At 45.6% G+C, this 18,959-nt stretch overlaps 1 protein-coding gene across 8 annotated transcripts in view; it reads right to left on the bottom strand.

The window, feature by feature from the left end:
• Asap2 (ArfGAP with SH3 domain, ankyrin repeat and PH domain 2) overlaps positions 1-18,959 on the bottom strand; it is a 154,277-nt gene that overhangs the window by 74,917 nt on the left and 60,401 nt on the right. For 6 of the 8 annotated variants that reach the window (XR_012439591.1, XR_012439592.1, XM_020178735.2 and 3 more), the window contains exon 3: positions 10,327-10,472. The exons of the other annotated variants lie outside the window; for them this stretch is intronic. Coding sequence is in view for 4 of the 6 variants with exons in the window: in XM_020178735.2 (XP_020034324.2) it covers positions 10,327-10,472 (146 nt within the window). In the remaining 2 variants the exon portion in view is untranslated. The remainder of the gene's footprint in view (positions 1-10,326; positions 10,473-18,959) is intronic. 8 annotated transcript variants of the gene reach the window in all.

Genomic DNA, 18,959 nt, shown 5'->3' with positions numbered 1-18,959 from the left:
CCCAGGGCTCTCCTCTAAAACCCCCAAGGGAGTCCAACTCTCCGGCTGTCCTTACCAAGACCATTTCATCACTATGGCCAAAGACTCTCACATGAAACTTATTTATGCCATGTACTTTATTTCAAGATACCAATTTGTGAGTGTTAAGTGAAAAGTCAACGCTTTTCAGATCTTTTCTTTTTAACTTGAGCAAATGCTGCTTGCCTGCAGAGTCAAACAGGAAAAACCAAATCTTCAAAGAAAGACAACACCTCCTGATCAGAAGACCGAAAGCTACATATGACTTCACACCTCACTGTTTCAGTAAACGACTTTCTTAGCTTAGCAGGGTTTCAGCATGATTGAGAATATGAAGCTGAAAGCTTTCAAGTGCTGGAAGTTCCCGGTCACCTTCAGGAGCTGGCCCAAGACCTAGAATACATGTGTGAGGTGGCGCTGACAGATCATATGGTGTGCTGTCCTGCAGGGTGGACACCAGTAATGTGTGCCTCTTCACATTCAACTGAATGAACCTCAAGTTAAAAATCTGAGGTTCAAGCCTCAGATTTCCTCCATTGCTCAGTTGCTCTTGTCACCATCCAACTAGCAACAGTGACGCGTGGCTAGTGGCCTATAACACTGGAGAGAGACTGTTCAAAAGTTCTACTAGTCAGCAAAGCTTCCAACAAATGGCTTAAAAAAATTAAGCAGCTTTGTCAAGGTGTAATTCACACAATAAACTGCACACATTTAAAAGGTGTGGTATGGTATGACATATGGATACTCATGAAACCACTGACAAAATTCAGACAGTGAACACACCTATCACCCCCAAAAGCTCCTCATGCCCCACTCTGGTCCCCAAATAACCAATCATCTGCTCCTGTCAGCCCAGAAGAGCTTGCATTTTCCAGAATTCTACAGAGATGGACTCTTCAGAATGGGCTCCTTCTCTTCTGATTTCTTTCAGAAGTTACCTTTGAGGTTCATCTACACTATTGAGTGTATCAATGGTTCATTCCCTTCTACTACTGAGGACTATTCTACCACACAGATACACCACAATTTCTTCATCCAGACGCTCGCTTGGCAGATTTTCAAGGTGTTTCCGGTTTCCAGTTTGGGTGCTACTACAGATATAACAAATGAAGATGTATGGTCATTATGGGACAGAGGGACTCCTTCAAGTGGTGGTCAGGTAACCTTTTTATAAGGTGCTGTTTGATCAGTTTGAAGGGTGTGAGACAGACAGCCATGGGAGATGCTGTTGGAAAAACATTTTGGTAGAGAAAATGGCTAACACAAAGGTCCTAAGGCAGTAGTGTTCCTGAAAGCTCAGAGGCAGTTCTCTGTGTTCTTTCTCAAGGCTGCTTGTCTGAAAGAATAAGCGCCAAGGCAGAAAAAAATTTGGAGCAGCAGAAGGTACTAGGTAAAATGGCCCGAATAAGACACCAAATGGCACAGCACCACTTAATTTCGTTTAACCCTCAGGACCACGTAAAGAAGTGGGCATTGCCATCCCCACTTTAGAGATACAGAAACACAAAGAGGATTAAGTCATCCGCTTTGTTCACAAATCACACAAGTAGGAAGGAGCAGAGCTGGGCTAAGAACTCTTGAAGCCAGAGTTCTTTCTACCACTCCACAACTGAAACAGCTGAAAGCATCCTGACCCTCCCAGGGCAAGAGAACTCTGACACGGAGCAGGGCGGACATATGCTGTCACATGAGGTGCTGTCCCCATTATGGCTTCTCTGGTCCCTTTGTATGTAAAGCAGCTGTCATATGGCAACAAGGAAAGTTACAAGGCAAAACTACCTGGGCCACATTCCTTTTCAGTGTAAGACATTCCCCCTGGGCTGTCAACCCTGCTGCCTTAGCCCACCACACAGGCACATGCAAGCACAAACAGGCACACACATGGCCCTGCCGACGACACCTGCAGAGGGCCCTAGTGAACAGATGCTCCATATCCTGCCTCTCTGGCACCAGAGCTGCTCTCAGAGTTGGCTTGATTAAAAGGAAGAGGGGAAAATCCACGCCCATCTTGAGTGTTTAACACAAACTGAAAGATCAAAAACAACCAGGGCAAAAACTCTGGCAACTTTCACAGCACAGAAAGGAGGGGAAGTTGCTAACCTGGTTTTTGATTTTCATGTGATTCTCTGGCAGTCAAGCAACTTTGACCTTTCAGCTTGTAAGTGGAGAGAAAACGGACCCTTTGCTCCCTTCTCTCACTAGAATAAATGATGAATGTGTACATATCAGTTAGCCTATCATGAGAGAGTGGCAGGGCAGCACCGAAGAGCCCAGGACTCCTGCAGCCCGTGGCTTCTTCTAAACCCAGAGGAAATTCATTTTTAATACACCATCGACCAAGAATGCAAGCACCTTTCCAAGTGAATTACCTCGGAGAATCCAAAGTTAGAAAATATCCACTCCAGCCTCAGCTAGACCTGATAGGTATCTCAATTTCACCAAAGCAAGAGTCAGAAGCACATGACCAGTCAAAACCTCAGGGGAAGTTGTCAAAGTGTGGCTCTGACCAGCAAGGTCTTAGGTAACCTCTTAGAAATGCACATTCCTGGGCCCTACCCCAGACCTGTGGAATCAGAAACCCTGAGGGTGATTCCAACAGTGCAGGCACGGGCTAACAAACCTCCGGTGATGCTGATGTGCTAAAGCTGGAGAGCCACTGTTAGCAGTTCAGTGAAAGGCCCCTGACTTTCCTTTCTACCAAACTCTGCTGATGCTGCTTGTGGGACTGGACTCTCAGAACTTCTGCTCCGGAACAAGGCATTTCAGGCTTTACCATGCCGACTCCTCATCTGAGGCTCTCACTCATGCAAGCTCAGAAGGTTCCAGCGAGCTCTGTGGATTCAAGGCCTGTGCCCTGGAATGGACAAGCGTTCTGTCCATGTGCATTGTATATCAGAACAGGATCTAACAGGTAATGATGTAGGTTGCCAAGTTTTAGATTTTGAGCAATGATTAATAATCAGCTGAAAGTTCTCAAAGAGGAATACACACAAACCAGGACCTCAAATTTATCTCTATAAATTCTCTGACTGCTCCCCACTGGTGCAGGGTCTTGACTCCTGACTGAGCACATTTCCAAAAGGACACACAGGCTTTGCAGCTCATGACCCCCGCCCCCCCCACCCCACATACACATATCAATCTCTTCTGCTGCCAGCTCCATTCCTGGGGTCTACAAACAGGCTCACATCTCTCACCAGGTCTTCAGTCTCTTCTCCAAAACTTTCTCTCTCTGCCACAACCTTCCCCTAGAAGAGTGAGCACCTCCTGCCTCTACCCCTCTCCTGATGTTCCTTCTCTTGCTGCAACTTGGCTTCTGCCTTTAACAGAAAGTCAGGGCAAAGTCATGACGAGGCACCACCCACCGCTAAAGCCCACAGAGCGCTCTGCTGCTGGTGTGCTGACCCCGTCTCCTCCCCTCACACCTTCCCACACATCATCTCTAGAGTCTAGCACATGAGTTTTCAAAAGGAAATTGAGCTGGGCATGGTGGTGCATGCCTGCAATCCCAACACTTAGTAAGTGGAGGCAGGAGGACAGCAAGTTCAAGGTCAGCCTGTACTGCATAGTGAGACCCTGTCTCAAGAAATGAAGGGCTAGAGTGTAATCAGTGGTAGAGCACTTGCCTAGCATGTACAAGGTCAGGGAAAAAAAGAGGTTCCCCCAAACCAAGGCAGCTGTCCCTTGAACAGCTAGCAATCAAACATACAATGACAAAAACAGAAACAAACCCGGCTTTGAATTTACTAATTCTTTAAAATGACTCTTCTAAACGAAATGTTATCATTCGCTGGTAAATGGATGGAATTGGAGAACATCATTCTGAGTGAGGTTAGCCTGGCTCAAAAAACCAAAAATCGTATGTTCTCCCTCATATGTGGACATAAGATCAAGGGCAAACACGACAATGGGATTGGACTATGAGCACATGATAAAAGCGAGAGCACACAAGGGAGGGGTGAAGATAGGTAAGACACCTAAAAAACTAGCTAGCATTTGTTGCCCTTAACGCAGAGAAACTAAAGCAGATACCTTAAAGCAACTGAGGCCAACAGGAAAAGGGGAACAGGTACTAGAGAAAAGGTTAGATCAAAAAGAATTAACCTAGAAGGTAACACCCATGCACAGGAAATCAATGTGAGTCAATGCCCTGTATAGCTATCCTTATCTCAACCAGCAAAAACCCTTGTTCCTTCCTATTATTGCTTATACTCTCTCTACAACAAAATTAGAAATAAGGGCAAAATAGTTTCTGCTGGGTATTGAGGAGGGGGAGAGGGAGGGGGCGGAGTGGGTGGTAAGGGAGGGGGTGGGGGCAGGGGGGAGAAATGAACCAAGCCTTGTATGCACATATGAATAATAAAAGAAAAATGAAAAAATAAAAATAAAAAAATAAAATGACTCTTCTACCAGCATGCCCACACACTGGGGAAGTTTTGAAGACACATGTTTCTGCGTCTTGCAATCACACTGTGTGCAGATGGTCAATCACACTGTGTGCAGATGGTCAAGCACACCCAAAATAGTCCATGGGACTCCCTGCTCTATCCACCTCCACACCCCCAAGGATTAAGGCTCCAAGGCCTGAGGAGCCACTGCTTCCTGCTTTCAAGACTACTTCCCCAGGGTCCTGAAGTCTGTCAATGGCCAGCAGAGAACACAGTGCATTCTTATAAAAAGCCCAGACAGGAGATATCAGAGCTCACTGCCCCATACAGCATCAGTGTGAAGACAGCACTCAAATGGCACCCAGGTCTTGTCTCTGTCAGCTCTCCTCACTGTGCCCAAGGCCTTGCCACCCTGTCTTCTCCCACTACAGCTTTTCCCTCTTTCTCTGACCCCTAGAAGTCCATGGACCATAGGAGTGACCATGAAGTAGCTGCTCCCCCACCAAAGAAATCGTATCAAAGAACAATTTAAACATATTAGTGAGGCAGCTATGCTACAACCAAAACATAAATCTCTGATATTAGCCTTACTTTTTGTTGTTTCCATCAAATAAGAAAGTGCTCTCATTTTGGGGCATCAGTGAGTATGGAACTAGCTTACGTGTTGAAGTCTTTATCTTAGCCAAGCAATTTCCAGCTGTAAATGAGGCCATATGAAAGCCTGAATGGCAGAGGTCCAAAGCACCAGTCAGTAGGTCCACCCACATACTCTATCCCCCTAGAGAGGCCCTGATCCTCAAAGGCTCCTTATTCAAAGCCTATCTGCTGCTAATTTGCACACAAACCTAACAAGCCACAGCATCTTTTTTCAGTCATAGCACCATGGAACAAGAAATGTTGGAGGCAAGCAGTAGTAGCAGTAAATGTTCCAACTAGCTGAAAGAAAAAGAGTCAGAATATTAAAAAGCAGATGTTGGAAATGGAAAGTCCAATAGTCTAGAACTAATCTAGGGGCGGATATTCCCATATACCACGCCACTGGAGGTTTCTCTAGAGTTCAGAGTAGCTCATTACTTTAGGTCCAAAACAATGACTAAGTTTTCCTACCAAAAGGTAAAGTTATGATTAGTGTCCCTAATAAGGATTGTTAAGACATGCTAAAACATGAAACATTTTCAATAAAAGAAGTTGAAAGAAAGACTCTGAAGTGCCTCAGAAAGGCCTTCTGGTAGTAAGGTTGCACTATTAAGTGGCAGGACAAGCTTTATTAAAATGGAGATCATCTCGTACTTAACCCACACTGGTGGTGCTGGGAAGGATAATAGTGTACTAGTACAGTGGAGCCAGGTGAGGCACAGCACCTATGCCAGGTGAGATGGAGCACACTCCCATTCCGCTCCCCCGCGTGTGAGATGAAATGCCTCTACTAGGTGAGAGGGAGCACCTCTCTGCCAGGCAGGCCACACACTACAAAGTCACCAGTTACCGCTCATGCCAACAGAACCAAGCTGGCCTCCTCTACTACGTAGCTATAATGTCTTCACATGCAGGTCACTTGTATGAAACAATGATGACTCAGGAACATGATGCCTGAAACCCTAGTTCCTCTTTCAGGAAGTCAGCCCAGGTCTACTTGCATCTTGGGCTGTAGCTGCATCCTCAGCCCAGTGACAGTGGCTCCTGCTTTGAACTCATGCTGGTCTTCATATGGAGCGGGTTCTGTAGACTGAGTCCCCCTTCCACTACCCATTTTCTGAAGTCAGCCACTTATCTGTAGCTGACCTTTTTAGAAATTGGTCCTGTATTACAGCCTGTCATCAAAAAGCTACTTCTCACCCAGAAGTGGCCCTTAAAATCTCTCCAAGATTCTCATACCCATCTGGGAAGGGGGAAAGAAGCTAAGAAACCAAGCTGGCTTTATGACTTGTTTAACATCACACATGCTGCATTTCTAGAGTTCCCTGGATTCTCCATTTATCCTGAAGGACTGCAGAGAAGGCTCATAGGCTTTCTACAGGTGAGAATCTTACCAATGAAGAAGAAAATCTTGCTTTATACTAAGTCAGCCTTTTTCTGGAGATGTTCCAACTGCTTCAAAAACATCCTTTCAGGCCTCAAAGCAGGAGGGTGGTAATTATTCTCTCTGGACAAGAGGCAGAACTGAAAATCTTAGCCATACAGAACTGAAATGTTTTTTAAATGCCTGAGGGAAAGCAAAGGAAAGGCTTTCAAAATATGAGATAGGACAGATGTGACCAAAAGCGGGAGTAAGAATGGTATACAAAACACCAAAAAAGGAGAATTCTCCTATAACCAGCTCAGTTCAGCCCAGCTTCTCAGAAGCTGCCACTCGAGTTCCTATAGTTGACAGCTTCCATGCCAGGCACAGGCCTAGGAAATTGGGCCTGGCGATTGCTGAGTTAGGCTCAAATAAGATTTTCTCTCTTTGTCTTTGCTGGGAAGCAAGACCAACAATCCTAACCTAATAAAGTAAAAACCAAAACTAAAGCAATACACATGTCCTCAAAGCCACTATAGCCTGGGTTCAGAAAGTTCACAGATCGTAACAACTGAGACACATCACCTAGGTGCTGAGAAGTACTTTACAAACCTTCCCCACTTGCTCAGTTCTCCCTGTGAGGTGGCTATGTCTCACGGTTCTTGTAAGATGAGGGACAAGAGCCTCGGGTTGTCTCCTCCCCACCAGCAGTGCAGGCTTGGGCATTTCTCTTTACACTGCACTTTCTCCTGCAGAGCCTTCCATTATGCTCCCTGTTTTCCTTCCCAAAGAAACTGACATCAGGCCTCGGTTCCTTTAAATGTCAGTGCAAACACCACAAGTTTGCCAGGGTTTTTTTGTTTTGTATTGTTTTGAGGCAGGGTCTCACTGTGTAGTCTAGTCTGGCCTTGAACTCAGAATCCTCCTGCCTCAGCATCCTGAGTGCTGGGATTACAAGGATGCACCTCCATGCCCAGTGAGTTTGACATGTTAAGGCATAGATTAAAATCACAACTTGGTCCCCTGTAAGTTACTGAACACATGCACTCCATGCTCACATGGAAGCAGTACAGGTTTTCCTGCATGGCAGTCACCAGGAACAAAGGAAACAATATCCTGAATGCCCATGCTTGACACACCATGGTGCTCACCCTCTGAGACCTCCACTCACTGCAGAAAGCTAACAGCAGCTTCGACTTGCAGCGATTTTTGAAGTACTGCAAGTGGCAAAGCCAAAGGATGGTAAGCAAAATATCACTCACAACATCCAGGCCCTGCCCTGCTTTCTGCAAATACAAAAAGAAGCGGCTGCTTTGGGCTAACTGCGCAGCTACCTATAGGGATAACTAAAAACAAGCCCATTTACTCCAGACTCCATAATGTGGAATGATGCAGGACTGGCCCTTCAACACTAGCAGGTACGCAAACCCCAAGGTGCCCAAGGACTCTAAGCCTCCCCAGAGAGATATTAGCTCTATACATTATCCAGTCTACAAAGTGGGGCTAACATTGACTCACCTTAGAGGGCTATTATTATTTAGCTTATTAAATAAGCTAAAATGTGTAAAAGCTACCAGATGGTTATATCCTATACACAAAATCAGCTGAGAAAAACCAGGAGGAGATCAGCAGAGTGAAGATTTAAGGAAAAAGCTAGCTGCCTGGGGGTGAAGGGACTGAGCGCAGGCCTCCTCCAACCTGTCTCCAGCATTCCCAGCTCAGATGCTAAGCAGGCTTCTTTCTAGGCTCCTCCTCAGCAGTCCTGCTGGGATGCCCCCTGCCATCTTCCTGATTGCCTTTCACTGCCTGGCTTCCTGCATCGGGTCCTGTCCCCAACTCTTGTTTCCTCTTTCATTTTGCTAAAGCACATCCTGCAGTAGTTTCAGAGCAATGATAGCTAGGAGCTCAGCTTTTTGGGCCTTGCTTGTCTGATAATATCTTTAATTCTATGCTCTAGCTCAGCCAGCTGGGCCTTAAGTCCAAGTGGAACTGTTTTCCTCAGGATTTCATGGCACTGTTCTGTGTTCAGTGCTGCTGTTGAGAACTCCACCACCTTTCTGATTCTGAGTCCTGTGGAAGCTTTAAGATCTTTTGCTATTTCATACTAGCTGCCCTGGGGTGGATGTCTTCCCTACCTGCACTGGGCACTTGGGAGATCCTCAGACTGCTACATGGACAGCGACATCCTCCTCTCCTTTTCTCTTCCCAAAATACCCATCAGGAGGATGATGGACTTTGAGGATAATTGTTGTCTTTTCCTAACGTTTCTTACTTGACATTTTTCTTTCTTTTGATCTGTTTCCCAAGAGATTTCTTCTACTCTGACCCTTCTCATTGGGTTTTAATTTTCATATTTTCTTACACAATGGCCCTCCCTCCCCCACTTTCTTTATACCAGCATACTTTCACCCTCCCCAAACAGACACAAGGTCTCTTTAGGTTTCTCTGAAAAATTAAACATAGTGCCTTTAATGTTTTCTTCTGCTCTTTGCATTGCTCTTTCCCCCTGTTTTTTTTTTTGTTTTTTTTTTTTTTTCCTGCTTGCTTTGGTCTATCATTCTGTAGGCCTCTCATTTGTACTTAGCAGTGAGGCATCAGGAAGCAGATTGGCTGTTGTGCATGTGTGGAAGGAGTGTCTCCACAGAGGGTCTGGGAAATCAGGCAGCACAATGACTTTTCCCTAGAATACCCCCACCATGTAAGCATCTAGAGTTTTACCCTGAGGTCAGTTTTTCAAAGATAACAAAAATCCTCCATTCTTTTCTGACATGGTGGTGAGCACTGGGGCAGGAGAGCTCCACCCCTCAGCAGGTAGGAGTAGGATGTTACTGGTGCAGGGTCAAAGGGTGAACTTGATCCAAGCCCCAAGAGACTTAAGTAAAAAACTTAAGCAGAGAGACAGCTTTTTATTTTTACCATTTCCAATGAAAATATTTACAAGTGACCATGGGGACAGAGACCAAGAACCTCAATGATCTTGCTCTCTGCCCTTCCTGTTATTAACTCATACACTATGTTCCCTGGTTTCTGCCCTTCCAAGGCCAGACTTACAAACCCATCAGCATCACCACTTCAAAAATAGCCAGCTGTTTCTTCACTTGTTACAAGTTTGCCGAAAGTAGAAATGAAAAAGATACTGCTGTTTGTGACCTACATAGAGAGGATGACTGAGTTCCTGACCTGGTCTTCTGTGACCTTTAGGAGAGGCTGGGGAAGAAAAACAGGAAAGAGATGCTGGGGTGATCCCCAGGGCCTGCTCTACTGTGGAAGACACCACCAGGGCAGGGTCACAAGCAGCCCTCTCACTGCACTCTTCTTCAGAATTCTGTTCCCTCAGCAAGGAGAGAGCTGCCAAGCACAAGAAAGGCTCAATTCACCCCATGTTACCAAGCACTAGCCACAGGCATCCATATCAACTCCATATTTCTGCTTGCTCAAGAAATGAGACATTTCTTTCCACCTTTTTTTTTAGGCTCTATATTGGGAGCATAAGAGGCCTTTAAATATTCATGCAAATTTCTGTGCTTTGATTATAGCTTACTTTGCTGTGTAAGATGGGTCTGAAACGTATTTATTAAATATTATCAGTATGAATGCTTATTATAATTACCAGAAACAGAAACTATTCTACATAGTATAAAACCTATTAAAAACTGAAGTCAGAGGCCCTTAAGAAGACAAATGTACTTACCTAAATCCTATCCTGCAGCCACACACTTCTAAATGTGAAGCTGAATTTAAAAAGTCAGGTTAGAGTAAAGACCTGAAAGTTTATACTTCCACATTGACCCAACGTGTGCAGAAAACTTAACTCCTTCAGGTTCCACGAAACAATCAATCGTGACCCTATGCTGGCCGCCCTCCCACCAGGGCTCTCAGGGTTTCGCACACTGCAGCTGCACACGCAGTGTGAGCACTGACCAGGTTTTTGAAGAGCGCGGTCAACTCCTTGGTGAACACTGAGAACTTCAGGAAGGCGCTCCCTAAATCCGGGTCGTCTCTGCACACACAGTTGCCACCGAACTTCTCCAGAGCCTGGGTGTACTGCTCCTCATTCTCCACGTGCGCTGCAAGAGCCAAGTGCAGGGGTATTAGAGCGCCAAGTGCAGGGGTATTAGAGCGCCACGTGCGCTGCAAGAGCCAAGTGCAGGGGTGTTAGAGCGCCAAATGCGCTGCAAGAGCCAAGTGCAGGGGTGTCAGAGCGCCAAGTGCAGGGGTGTTAGAGCGCCAAGCATGCTGCAAGAGCCAAGTGCAGGGGTGTCAGAGCGCCAAGTGCAGGGGTGTTAGAGCACCAAACACACTGCAAGAGCCAAGTGCAGGGGTGATAGAGCGCCAAGTGCAGGGGTGTCAGAGTGCCAAGTGCAGGGGTGTTAGAGCGCCAAGCGCGCTGCAAGAGCCAAGTGCAGGGGTGTGAGAGCACCAAGTGCACGGGTGTGAGAGCACCAAGTGCACGGGTGTGAGAGCACCAAGTGCAGGGGTGTCAGAGCGCCAAGTACAGGGGTGTTAGAGTGCCACGTGCGCTGCAAGAGCCAAGTGCAGGGGTGTTAGAGCGCCAAACGCACTGCAAGAGCCAAGTGCAGGGGTGATAGAGTGCCAAGAGCAGGGGTGTTAGAGCGCCAAGCACCCCACCCACCACCACCACCACCACCACCACCACCACCACCACCGGCCGAACAAAAATCAGAGAAGAGTCACGTTGCCGGGACAGAAACAACGCTGCTCTTCTAACAACCCATAGTGCCAAGAAATGAGAGCCATGAAGAGAAGGAAAAGAGCCCCACCCAAATCTGACAGTCTGTGGCCCACCATGAGAGACTCCCAGGGCAGCTGGTGCCTCGGTGCCTCTGCTCAACAGACTTCCTCTACCCACAGCATCTCTTCTGTCCATCCATGTGTTATACTGAAATTGTCTGGTAAATGTGCTCCCCACACACTGGAAGTGCTCTGAGAGGGACTAAGTTGTATTCATCTTCATGCCTGAATGTAAGACCACACACTGTCATCCATCTTACTATCATTAGGCCTCAAGGCAGCACCCTACAGACAAAATCTGGACCAAGTCTCCAGCTCAGTGGTCCTCAACTCCTGCAGACATTGAGATCATAAACAGATCTTTACCAAACTACAGAAGCCAGGAGGACAGGGAACACAGGTAATTCTGGTAAATCAATGTGTTTGAGGCAGGCATTTTCAAATAAACCCAGCCAGTCTATAATAAAACAACTTTCATTTGTTATGGATTTCTGATTCCTATTTTTGTCATTTAATTAGAAATCTAGCATACTTCCCAGGCATGGCAAGGTTGACAGGCAGTGTCGACTTGTACAAGAATTTCCCCAGAAGGAGACAGCCTCATGCTGTAGCTCCCTTACAGAGAAACAGATCTTGAAGGCACGTCTACAGCCCCAAATTTTTCCTTGGAAATTAAAATCCTTGTCAGCCAATGACAATGCCTGGCCTGACAGCTGGAGCAAAGGAAGGGACCAGTCACTTCCGGTGGGCAGCCCAAGACCATGAGCCAAGCCTATGATCCACAAGTGGTCTGGTTCCCCTATCCTACCAGGGAAGCACTGTGGCAAATAGGTCTTAGAAGACTTTAATGTGGAACTAGCAAACATAAGAGAAAATTATTTCAAGGTTGAATCTTTCTCATTTCCAGGGCTAGGGATGTACTTGCCTCGCATGCACAAGGCCCTAGGTAGAAAAAAATTTGAGGAAGGGCCTAAGAATTCCACATAAAGTGCATTTCTGAGACTGTATTGAGCAAACAAATTAAAATAAACACACGCACAGGTGCATACACACAGCTCCTGAAGTGTATGGCATTGCAAGAGGAGCCCTCAAAAGATCTGGGCTCCAGTTCTGTGTCCGCCAATGAACAACTGTATGACCATGGAACATCACAGTTACTCTGGCTGGCCTACTCGATCAGCTACATGAAAGACCGAGCCCACTGTGAGATACACACAAGGTTGGGGTAGGAATCAAAGAGTACAGTAAGTATACTCAACACACGAACAACAGCATTAATGACGTAACAGCGCTAACAGATGTCATTTACATGGAGTGCAAACTCTGTGTATGCTTTTTCTAAACTTCAAGACATGTATTCTTTCTCATCACGCAGACAGGAAACTGGGGCTTAAAGAGATTCAATAACTTTCCTAGGAAACAAAGCTGGAGACAGGTAAAGCTGGGCTCCAAACCTAAATGTCTGATTCCACAGCCCATTCTTTCCTCCTCTACCACGCTGTTATTTTCATAGCTAAAAAACGTTTACCTTGCCAAAACCAAAAGTACCCAAGTTTTAGATTTTTAAATTCCCTTTGACAGATGGACCAGTAATCCTATTTCTCTCTATTTGTAACTCTAGAACATGCGGTGAACTATGAAGCGTCAGTCCCTTCAAACCACATACTATTTTTTAACTATCTCAAAGTTGGTGGTCAAGGCACAGGGAGTCAGTCCGGTGTGGTTTCAGCATGGAGCTGATGACCGCAGCAGACATCCGGCACTGGAACATGTGACTAGGTGGGAGAGGCAAGAATGTAAGCTCCCTGCCCTGGCTACTTCCCTGGCTCACTGCTCCTTGGGCTGCTGGGCTTCCCGGTGATGTCAAGAGGAAGGTACAATGGGTGCTTCCTTCATGGTGCAAACAAAAGTGAAGCATTTTGCTCCAGCCCAGAAGTCCTGAGTATCTTCTTAAGATGCCCAGAGTACTGCCCAGTGTGAGAAGAACAAACCCTCTGCAAGTATAACTGCTGAATGACCAATTGCCCAAAGTTGCAGATTTTCCTCATAGAGAACAGAAAGTAGTTGAGTGCCTTTATCCTTCTTTTGCCAAAACAAACTTAAAATAGAAACCTAAAATAAATAGCTTGGGAATAAAGTTTCTGGAGAGATTCCAAACTGGGTCTATCATTTTTTATTTACATAATTGTGACAGCTGTTCTTCTAAGAAGAGCTTGCTCTCTCGCCTCCCCCTGGTTCAAATGCATCGTAAGCTCCAGTTCTTACTAATGATCCAGAGCCAAGAATCTCTCATCTGGGAGAGATGCTGGGAAATGAGGATCTGGGTTGCAGAGACCACGCCATGGTGAGACCCTGTTTCTTCCCAGTTCTATCCCAATAGGCCCCCATTCCCCAGACCTCACTGCACAAAACCCATCAATCCATTCAAAGGATGAACTAAGAATCTCACACAGAAATCTACTATGAAACCAGCAAGTGTCTGTATGTATTAAGTTTAGAGGCAAGAGTTAGATTTTGCTGTTGTTGTTTAGTTTACCTGATTCTGTTATTTTAAAACTGGATTAACAACAAGGCACAGTGTATATTGCTTAAGCCAAAATTTAACAGATCCAAAAACAAAAAAGGTAGTCCCTTTACTCTTCCTTAATGGGCTACACATACACATACTCTCAGCAAGGAAGCAAGTCACTGACACAGTGCTGCCACAGGGTAGGGGGTCCCACTGCCAGTTTGCCTTTAACCACCTTCACCTTTATCACAAACGTTTCATTCATTACTTCCAGCCCAGCAACAGGGATGGGACACAAGGATAAATATGCTCACGGGAGGGAAAGAGACATCCATGCCTGCACTGATCTCTTGCAATGTGTCAGGCTCCGGGGTTCAGATGAGGTACCAAGGACAAGTAGGAACTGCCAAATGGAAACAGGAAGGTGTCAACTCCATGGGAACCTCAGAGAGTCTCTTGTGTTCAGCGGCTGCTTACACTCTCAAAGACCCTGCCTGCATGCAGCTCTCAGCTCTGAAACCATCAGGGGGCAACACACATCTCTTGTCCCCACCTCTTTGGGGCCGTCCATGTTCACTATTGGGCTCTGTCATTCCAAGAATTCTGAAATGACCCTAGCTAGAGCTCTTCACAGGGACGCCAAAGCTGGGGGTAGGAGGGAAACTGCATCAAGGTCACACAGGCATGTGCACCAAAGCTGGCACAGAACCCAGCTTTCCTAACTCTTCCTCCAATGCCCCTCCTTCACACCACACCTGGAACCATTTCTGTGTTTATTCATGACATTGTCACCAATTTTCATAAGCTAAGATTACAACCTTCCAGACCAAACACCAAGTGCCATCGCCAGTGAGAAAGCAAAAGGGGGTAGGGGAAAGCCTGACAGCACCCAGCCCCTAGTCTCCCTGATCTCCTAGGGCTCCCTCCAGTCCCCTGCTCCAGCCAGGACAGACCTCCAGCCATCTGGGGTCCAGTTGAGGAGAAAGCATCTGCTGAGGTTGCAAGCTCCAGCCACCCACAGTCAGCTCAAGAAGGGAGCATTCAAGGAGAGAAGGATGCTCTCCATGGTAGCAGCTTGGTAAAGACACTCCCCAGACAAGATGATTCATATTCAAATATGCACCACCTTTTTACATAGGGATATTCTGCACAACACAAGGTGAAAGAAATCATTTCCCTTGAGTTTCAAGCCTTACACATCACCCAGCTTCAGATCTGACCTGTGGACATGATCTCATGGGAAAACGATGTCTTAAAGTCTGAGATAATCCTATTTTTGACAGTATCTCTTTCCTGTAGACATCCCATGGGAAAGCCATTTTTAGACTTCATTTCCAGAGCCATGTCAGATGAATGGCTGAAAAAAATCTCCCAGTTCACAATGTGGTAATCTGTATTAAAAACTTCTGAGGCCAGGGGTTGGGGATTTGACTCAGTGGAAGGCCCTGAGTTTGGTCCCCAGCACTGAGGGGGTGGGGGATGGGGGGGAGAAACAACTTTGAGGCCACCTGATAATCACACTTCTAGTGGTCTATCCTAAAGGACATAGTCAGGGTTATCAAAGATGTGTGTGCAGGACAGTTCACAGTAAACAAAAGGTTCCAATAAGATGGAGATTGCTAAGGAACAGCGTATCTACCAAATGGAATGAGGTCACCTTTGAAAATCATGACGTAGGAATATAGGACAAAATACAGAGTATTAAAAAGGTAGGACACAGAACTGAATATTTAGTCTCAATTTTGTAAAACATAAAATACAGAGAAGAGGCTGAAAGGAAAATTCATCAAAATGCTAACAACAGAGGTAAAAATGGCAAACACTCAACAAACTACAGCTGTTACAAGCCAGGTCACAGACCCTGCCTTGTCTGGATGTTACTTTTACCTCTGGTGGTGGGCGTTTTGCAGAAGAGGGAGCAAACGGTGAGTGTGCACAACCAGAACAGAACCACAAAGCGTCCAAGCTAGGGAAGGCTCAGGACCAACACTCACAAGCCTCTCCTTGGGGCACCCACTGTGACAGCTGGACACAGTCAAGTGTTCCAATGCTTTCTTTCGTGAATTTTTTAAACTAAGCTTGAATTATCTTTTCATAATAAGAAAACAACATAAAGAAACCACTTTCAACTACAGTAGCTCTGTGCCTCTGCCTATTAAGAACACTACAATCTGTCTTTCTCCTCCAGAGCATCTCCTAGAAGAGCCAACATGAACAAGGCACTGTCTGGGAACAGCAGGAGTACACACGTCTGGCAAGACAGAAGCACCCAAACCACAGGGCAGAAGAGACTTCCTACCCACCTGCAGCCCCAACCTCCCCCTCTCACAGCTACACCACCTGTAGCTTACTTCCAGCACCTCAAGTTCCTTCCACTTCAAAACTTTATAACTCACTTCCATGAAGGTTTTCCTACAACTTCCTACTGAACCCCAATCCTCAGGAAACCCCCAGTCCCAACATATGTTGCCCCAGGGTGTACCTCTGTCTGGCTGTGGTTGGCACAAGCAGCTAGCAGTGGAATTACTAAGGTCAAGGTGTGGGTTGACTGTTGTCTGTGATTCCTGCACTCTCTCTAATCCTATCTTAACTTAATGATCCTGTCTTTTCAGGGATGGCTGAAAGTCTGGTGTAAATAATTCAGCACAACCCCAATTACCTCTCATTTGGAAGCCAAGTGGGAGGGTGAATAGCACACTGTTCTACTATATGATTTTGGTAATGCTGGTGCTTTCTGCCCCTTTAGATTACAGGTTCCTAGTAGAGAAAACATTAGCCTTCACTTGTATTTCCTAAGTACCCATTATCCTAAAGAATAAACCCAATCATGCTGAAAGCCTACTATGCTTGCAAGCTCTAATGAATGCAAAGCTTCCTAAAATAGAACCCTTACCTTCAGGCCTCCATCAAACAGGGAGACTCATACAACAATCCACTCAGTGCAGAGACACAAAAGTTAGAAACACAATGACATTCAGGAAATTCATGTTGCTTCGTAAGGTCAGAGCCTAGGGAAAAGCAGCAGCCAATGGAGGATCAGGCAGGGCCAGATGAAGGACTCCATCCATCCAGGTAATGGGAGCAGTTGAAAAGTTTTACAGAGACTTAAAATCTGCACTTAAGAAAGATGGATGTGGAGGCAACATGGATGAATAAAGACTGGAACCTGCCAACAAGGCAAACATGCAAAAACAATCCACTGTGAAACCAAGTTCAGGAGACCGACACAGCACTGTAAGTGTAAAGTAAATCCTCTGGGGATGGTGGCATGAAGGCTTCTTAGAATTTCCTCCTGCAGAATCTAGTGCAGGCTGCAACTGAGGCCGAGCTCCAGGCTACCTGACTCATCCCTTAACTCAAGATGCCCACATCCTTGCGCTGCTCTGAGACCAGTCAGGGGAACAACTTTTACAAAACTTGAGTACAAGTGATTAGAAACTTTACATCCAATTGTGTATCTGGGGAAACAATTCCCATTCCATACAGTGACGCCTTTGTAAGACAATGCTTTCCATCCCCCACCCCCAAGATTGAGGACAAAACTCCTCCCTGAGGGAGTCAATGGCCCCTGGGGAGCCCGTTTCCAAAGCTCCTTGTATTGGCCACCTCTCATGCTGTGGAGGTTACACAGATAAATAATCTTTCGTTTTTATGATACCTCTGTGGGCTTTTACAGATGAGGAAACAGGTTCAGAGATATATGCTGAAAAATTTGTCCAGAGTTTTACAGTAAGGCATGCAATCTCCAGGTGGCATATCTACCTGTGAAACATGGTGGTAAGGCCTCACCAGTGGTTCTGTCTCTCAAAGATACCAATAAAAATCAGAAGAACGCTGTGAATGATTTCTCCAGGTACTTTTTTTTTTTTGCATTTTTGGGATAGAATATTCACATACCCTGTAAGCTTGTGAATGACCCAATGCACCAAGGGAAGAAGTACAGCCCAGATGGGCCTCAGTTTCCTATCAAATCAGTATGATGACTCATACTGCTCAGACCCTAAGTCACAAACCTTAGCATTCCTTCAGATTCACTGTACTTCTATGATTAACATGCTGATCACCGCTGACAGGAATCTACAAGTCACCTATCTAACTCCCAAGTCACTGTTCTTAATCAGCAGAAAGCGAGAGGCTAGGAACTAGGAACATGGCCAAGGTCTTCAGGTCCCTTTTTAACCTCTTCTCCAACTTCCTTAGGGTCAGGGGCCACCTCTGGAACCTTCGAATGAGTGGCTCACTTCTGAGGCTGCTCACCCAGCTACCGTCTCCCTCACACTTGAGTCAAAACTTGCTGCTGGGCCACCATGCTTAACAAAGGAATACGTAAAATGCCTGCCATCCCCACCCCAAGAGAAAGCCCTTCAAAACTTCCCAAAACCAAAAGTCCCAAGTCCTTCGGATGTCCATTCTGTGATTAGTTTCCTCTGGCTCTAAGATCTTGAAGTTCTTCTTAAAATGCTGTTCTTACAACTCAGTAAGGAGACAATGACCTTCAGACATTGCTGAGGTCACCTGTGACTCACCTTTGGCACATACCAAACTTGTGATCAACCAAAACCACCTGGAGTTTTTCCAGAAAGATCACTAGGCTCAGGAGGAGCACATTAATGAGGCTGTCACATGTCACTGCTTGTTTTTCTCCAGTGCATATCCCCATTCATATCCTGCCCATGCATCAGGAGTGGGGGGGGGTGCAAAGGTCAAGAGGACAGACTTGGGAAGCACACCTGAGTTAGAATTTTAGCTGCTCTGTCTGCTTGCTGTATAACCTGGGCAAATTAGTATTCTATAACCCAATTACCTCACCTGTTGGGAGCTAATACCTAACTCACAAAGTTGTGAGGGTCAAGTTCATGTAAAGTTATTTATTTAGCACAGTGCCTGGTCTGTAACAAATACCTCATGAGTATAAGATTTTTATCATCATCACTATTCTGCATTAAGTTTATCGATATAAAGAGACCTTCTTTGTTTTTTATGACTTCTATGACTTTTTTATTTCAGAAGCATACACATATACTTTGTATCCTGAATTGTATTGCCTGAGAATTTCATAAGCATTTTTCTTCATGTCATTACATAACCGTAATTCCAAATAGCTAGACCCCAGTGTAGTTTTTCACTGTGATAAGCAAGGCAACCACACAATGAACATCTTTGTGCATGGAAATCTTCATATAGAGATTTCTAAATTTTCTTGATGTGCACAGCAAAAATGCTTTCCAAAAACTCTATGTGCCTGTTTTTCATGCCACAACAATGTAGCAGAATAGTAGCTTCCCAGAACTCT

Source organism: Castor canadensis, chromosome 12, assembly GCF_047511655.1.
Source record: "Castor canadensis chromosome 12, mCasCan1.hap1v2, whole genome shotgun sequence".
In the NCBI taxonomy this organism is placed as follows: Eukaryota; Metazoa; Chordata; class Mammalia; order Rodentia; family Castoridae; genus Castor; species Castor canadensis.
Note: the sequence above shows the minus strand (reverse complement) of the source record. Positions and strands in the feature narration are given on the sequence as shown.